Source organism: Trachemys scripta, chromosome 19, assembly GCF_013100865.1.
Source record: "Trachemys scripta elegans isolate TJP31775 chromosome 19, CAS_Tse_1.0, whole genome shotgun sequence".
NCBI classification, from domain to species: Eukaryota; Metazoa; Chordata; order Testudines; family Emydidae; genus Trachemys; species Trachemys scripta.
Window position 1 is genome coordinate 20,947,717 of NC_048316.1, and position 6,013 is coordinate 20,953,729.

The 6,013-nt window shown below is 59.2% G+C and overlaps 1 protein-coding gene across 1 annotated transcript in view; it reads left to right on the plus strand.

Annotated features, from left to right (window-relative positions):
* TRIM62 (tripartite motif containing 62) overlaps positions 1-5,788 on the plus strand; it is a gene marked incomplete in the record, with an annotated part of 39,164 nt that extends 33,376 nt beyond the window's left edge. The window contains 2 exon segments of the mRNA XM_034753325.1: positions 692-807; positions 4,554-5,788. Coding sequence (XP_034609216.1) covers positions 692-807; positions 4,554-5,104 — 667 coding nt within the window.
* Between the last annotated feature and the right edge of the window lie 225 nt (positions 5,789-6,013).

Consider the following 6,013-nt stretch of genomic DNA (forward strand, 5'->3'; position numbering starts at 1 on the left):
GGGGGGGGGCGTCACCTGGCTCTCGGAGGGCTACGGGGGGGGAGCGTAGGGGGCGTCGCCTCGCTCTTGGAGAGGTACGGGGGAGGGCGTCACCTGGCTCTGAGAGCTACGGGGGGGGGAGCGGCGATGGGGCGTCGTCTGACTCTCGGAGAGGTGCATATGGTCTTTGCAGCCCAGCACTGCCTCAGTCCATCTCCCTGGACAATGGCTCTTCCCTCTTTAGCCACCCAGCCCAGCCTGGCCCAGCCCAGTGTGGGACAAAGACCTTCCTGTTGTTGCTCCCTCCCATCCATTCCTAGTCCCTGCCCATCCTGAAGGCCTGCTTAGCCCCACGCCCACGCAAGGGTTTAGCAGGTGAGGACAGGATCTTCCTAGTCCAGAGCATCTCCCCATACCCACCCTGGCACCAACGGGGCACTGCCAGGGAGTGCACACCGGCTGGCCTCACTCAGTGCTCCCATGGTGTATGCACCCCAGGGCCCATGTGGCTGTGACCCGAGAGGCAGTGCCCTATGCCCTGAGACCCGCTGCCCAGCAAGAGAGGCATGGGCAGAGCTCCTACCTCTAGCCCAGGCCCTCACTCAATTGACCCCCTACCCCTGTAACCTCTCCCCTTCCTCCCCAGCAAACCCCACATTGTGGTAGGGGAACTGCAGGGGCTCCGTGCTAACCAGCTTGACTCTCCAACCAGGCTCAAGGGAAAGATCCATGAAACAAACCTCACCTATGAAGACTTTCCTACCTCCAAATACATGGGCCCCCTGCAGTACACGATCTGGAAATCGCTCTTCCAGGACATCCATCCGGGTAAGGTTCCCCAGCCCAGGGAGAGCGGCCTGTGCCCTCTGACGTACTATAGGCCTTTCCTGGCATAATGTGGCAGCCGGGGCCTCTGGCGTGATTATCAGAAGTGCTGAGCACCCACTGGCCTGAGGGCGGCGACGCTCAGCCTCCCTGCAAAGCCTGCCATGTGGGGAGAGTCGCCTTAGCTAGGTAGATACAGCCTGCTGGGCCCAGCCTGTGTGCTGGGGGGATTAAACTGCAGACAGACGGCCCCAGCGACCGCCTCAGGGCATTGTGGTCTGACGCCGGCAGGAATACCCGGCATTTAGGGCCAGATTCTGAACTGGGAGTCGCAGGGCTGCAGGACTCAGCACGTGCTGGGGGCGAGCAGCAGCAGGCTGTCTGACAGCAGTGCTGGGATCCAGCGCCTGGCATGTCCGTGCTGCGTCTCTGTCAAAGGGGCTCCGGTTACGTGGTTTGATGTTTCTCCTGTTCTCGGGCTCTGCGGGAGTGCTGGGGGCTTCTCCTTTAGAGACCTGCAAGGGGCAGCCTGGTGAGGGGACAGAACTCTTTGCCTCCAGGTCACTGGTTCAGCACCCCCCCCAGCCAGTAGTAGCACGTGGCTGCTCCATGACCCATGCAAAATCCGAATGGGCAGAAGGCTGAGCGCCGAGGCAGCAAAGCGCCCATTGACTGCAGTGGGGGTACGAGTGCCTTGGGGAAAACACCCTGTATCTGGGGGGCCCTGAGATCCTGCAGGGACGGGGACCACAGCCTACGCACCAGTCACTGGTGATGCAATCTGCCCCTTGCAAAGCAGCCAAGCTCTGAGTGGGCCATGGGACTGACTTCCCCTCTCACTCCCTCTACCGGCCAGGTTCAAAGGCATTCGTGGGGAATCAGTGCTGGCCATACAGAGCCCCAGCTCCTAGGGGAGCCCCTGAGAGCTCTCCATTCCCCTGGGGGTCGTGGGAGCTCGGCTCCTCCGGGCTCAGCTCGGAATCTGCTGCACCAGGCTTTAGCTCACAGCAAGGGGCCCATCGCTCTGTCAAATAGGGGAACAGCCTCCCCCACGTGGGACCTTCCTGCCAGGCACATGGCCTCATTAAAGGAAAGCAACAGCTGTAGGTGTGATGACATGGGGTCCCCTCCCGTCCCCTGCTGTGCTGTGCAGCATTGGGGAGTTCTCCTGCTCCACTCCCTTTCTCCCCCTGTCCCTTTCAATCTGTTCTCCTTTGCTGTTCCTCCCTCCCCCCCGCTGCTGCTGTTCCCCCAGCCAGGGCCATGCGTGTCCTAGTGTGCAGCCCAGACACCTGTTCCTGGGAGAAGGGAGAACACATCAGAGGCTGACAAAGGTCCTCTCTGTAGGGCTTCTTCCACTGCTGTGGTAACGGGAGCATGGGGGCCTGCAGTGCAAGGATATGGCCCCAGCTGGAGCTGGCCTGGAGACCAGCTGGGGGAGGCAGGGCCCTGGGGGCAGGCTGGGGAGAGGGTTAATCCGGGGAGGTGGGGGTTAATTCCATTTCTAGCTGGGTTTCTTGCCACTGAGCTCCATGCCTGATACAGACATTCACAACTGATGTTTATTAATTAGCCGATCTGTCCTCTGGGACATAGAGCTGTTCTGCTGAGACACGGACCTGTACGAGAGCTTGCTCCAGGCCTGCTGGCCTTTCTTCTCTTGCTTCTTCAGGCCTCACCCTCTGTCCCTCCTGTGCGTAAGGTCTGTCAAGTGCAATGGCACTGTGCCAGCTCTGCCATTGCTCCAAACCCATCTGTCTCTGCACTCTGCTCAGCAGCTGTCACGCTCCCTGCAGCCTCCGTGGGGACTAGCTCCTTTGACGGGTTGGCGGGATCTGGGTTGCAAAGAGCCAGATTCCGAGTGGTGCCTACCCATTGTGACTGTGCGTTTCCCTTTTAGACCAAGTTTTCTCCCCCTGTCCCTCCTCCATCCACAAAATAAGTCAGATTGGCCTCAGAATTGGTAAGTTAGACCTGGGGCCATGGTCAAATTTGTCTATAAATTTTGAAGTGACTTGGACAAGGGCTTCCTGAATTATGACTGTCTAATCATGGAAGCATCCCTCACCATTCCAAAAGCGTGTGTGGGGGGTGGACTTTACCACTCTGCAGCAAAACCAAGAGAAAGGAGAGGGATGAAATCACCGTGCCTGGCTCCCCTCGCTGAGCTCGACTGCCTGGCACCAGCATCACCTTTCGCTGATGAATGGGAAGTTACCAATGGTGTTAATTAATATCGCTAGGCAGCATCAGCTCTGCCAAGCCCAGCATGGGACATCAGTGAGCACTGGGGACCTGAGCTTCCAGGGAGGAGGCTGTGGGCCCTTCCCCACAGGAACCCCCTCGCTGGGGGGTGGGGGGGGCTGGGCAATGGGAACTGCTTGTCCAAAGCTTGTGAGGGAGCCAGTCTCTCTGGATCCTGGGGCCCCCAGCAAGGCGCCCCAGGCATGTACTGCCCCAGCCAGCCTGGAGCTGGCCTTGTACTCTGCCCCGTGGTTCCGAGCAGCGTGGGGCCCCTCTGCCAAACCCCAGGAGGTCTGTTAGATGGAGCAGGCAGGGAGCTCTGGTGCTTCCTTCCAGCCGCCCCACCTTCTCCTGCGGCACCTCTGAGCTGCTCTCCAGTGCCCTACTCCCCCTTGCAGCAAGATTCCTGCCCCCTCGGGCCTCCTGGCTCCACTCTCCCCTATTCCCCTGTATCCATAGACCCACCCTCATCAAAGATTCCTTGAGGCCGGGTGGGGGCAAGTGCTGTCACCCTCTATAGCTCGCTGGGGGGATCCCGCTACAGACACCAAGGAAGCTCCTGCTTGTGCTGGGGCATCACACACGGAGGCTACATCTGCACTGGCGCTGGGGTGTAATTTCCAGACGTGCCCACACTAGCTTTGATCGAGCTGCAGCCACAGCTGCACAGGCGGGGGAGCGTTAGCCACCCTGGATCTGCAGCTAGGGTCTCGTGGGGCGGCTGGCCCCTCGTGCCGCCGTGGCTACCTGTCTGTTTTTAGCGTGCTCGCTCAGTCAGAGCTAGCCTGATACATCTCGAGCTGGGAGCCCAGCAGAGCCATGCGCTGCGACACACCTGGTTGGTGTGTTTGTTAGCCCACCCCAGAGCAGCTCACCCAGGGCATTGATCTGTGTGTCTAACTCCCACCACTGGGGGAGCTCTCGGGACAGAGAGGGAGGGGGTCCCCCAGAAAGGCCCCAGAGCATCAGCCCCCATCTCCGAGGCCCTGGCGCATTTGTGCATGTGGTCTGCACTCTGATAAGATCACTCACTAGCTCTTTGTATCTTCCTCCTCCGAAAGGAAGGCTCAGTGCCAAAGGGATTGCTAAGCAGTGTCACGGGTGTGATTTTAAATGCAGCTGAGTCCTGGGGGCCGGTTAGAGGCTAGCTCTGCGGCCTCTCCCGTGCTCCAGGGTCCCAAGAAGGTCCCTCCAACAGCTTTCCCGGCCTGTGGGGCAGTCCCTGCATGCAGCACAAGGGCAGATGGGGAGTTACAGGGAGCTGGCTGCCCAGCCACCTGACTGACCCCATCACATGTGCCTCAGCACAGTGCCCTCTGGTGTCCCTGTGGATCATTGCTCGGTGCTGTCTGTGTGAGGGGTAGCTGGGTGGGTGCTTGCAGGCCCCTATTTTGGGGACATTTACATTTCCTTTACATAATCAAGTGCTTTGCCTGTAATTGACTAGCCATGTGGAGGTGTGACTAGCTTCTGAGCCCCTTCCTGTCCCTCCTTTGCTTTCCCAGTGCCAGCAGCCCTCACGCTGGACCCTGTCACAGCTCACCAGCGCCTCATCCTCTCGGATGACTGCACCATCGTGGCCTACGGCAACTTGCACCCGCAGCCGCTGCAGGATTCACCCAAGCGCTTTGACGTGGAGGTGTCGGTGCTGGGCTCAGAGGCCTTCGGCAGCGGCGTGCACTACTGGGAGGTCATCGTCTCGGAGAAGACCCAGTGGATGATCGGGCTGGCGCATGAGGCTGTCACCCGCAAGGGGAGCATTCAGATCCAGCCCAGCCGTGGCTTTTACTGCATCGTCATGCACGACGGCAACCAGTACAGCGCCTGCACCGAGCCCTGGACCCGGCTCAATGTTAAGAGCAAGCTGGAGAAAGTAGGTGTCTTCTTGGACTATGACAAAGGGCTCCTGATCTTCTACAACGCTGATGACATGTCGTGGCTGTACACCTTCCGGGAGAAGTTCCCCGGCAAGCTCTGCTCGTACTTTAGTCCTGGCCAGAGCCACGCGAATGGCAAGAACGTGCAGCCACTCCGCATCAACACCGTCCGGATCTAGGAGGGAGCAGGGAAGGGAGCCTGGAGCCGTACAGCTCCCTCCGGGCCGGCAGGCTGAGTCGAGAGTCCCTGCTAAGACAGTTCCCACCTACTCCTTCCTGCAGGGCATGGGGAGATTGTCAGGCTCCAGGGCTGTGCTGTTCCTAGCTCGGACCTCCTGGCATTATCCGGGTGTGGGAGGGTGCAGGGCTGGGGCAGGGGGTTGTGGCACTGTTGGTATTTCAGTATGCGAGGATGCAGCATTCCTGCCTCCCTGTCTGCGTCAGTTTCCAGACTAACCCAAGGATCCGGGCTGAGTATTGACATACAACTGGCTATCCCTGGCATGATCCCGGCATCGCCATGGCCACTCTGCCAGGATGGATGCAGACTGGACTCTGTGCTGGCATGGAGCAGAGATCAGGGCACCTTGCAGAGCTGCTACTGAGCTGCTGTGTGGTATCTCAGCTCACCTGTGAGCTCCCAGCTGGGTTTGCTCCTGGGGACAGAGCATGAACTATCCTCCACAGGCCTAGTGACCTGGCAGCATCTGCTCTTAGTATGTGTTACATTGGCATTCAGGGGCCCAAGGATCATTAATGATCTGGAGGATGGCTTGGACTGCACCCTCAGCAAGTTTGCAGATGACACTAAACTGGGAGGAGTGGTAGATACGCTGGAGGGTAGGGATAGGATACAGAGGGACCTAGACCTGGGCCAAAAGAAACCTGATGAGGTTCAACAAGGACAAGTGCAGAGTCCTGCACTCTAGGACGGAAGAATCCCATGCACTGCTACAGACTAGAGACCGAATGGCTAGGCAGCAGTTCTGCAGAAAAGGACCTAGGGGTTACAGTGGACAAGAAGCGATGTGAGTCGACAGTGTGCCCTTGTTGCCAAGAAGGCTAACAGCATTTTGGGCTGCATAAGT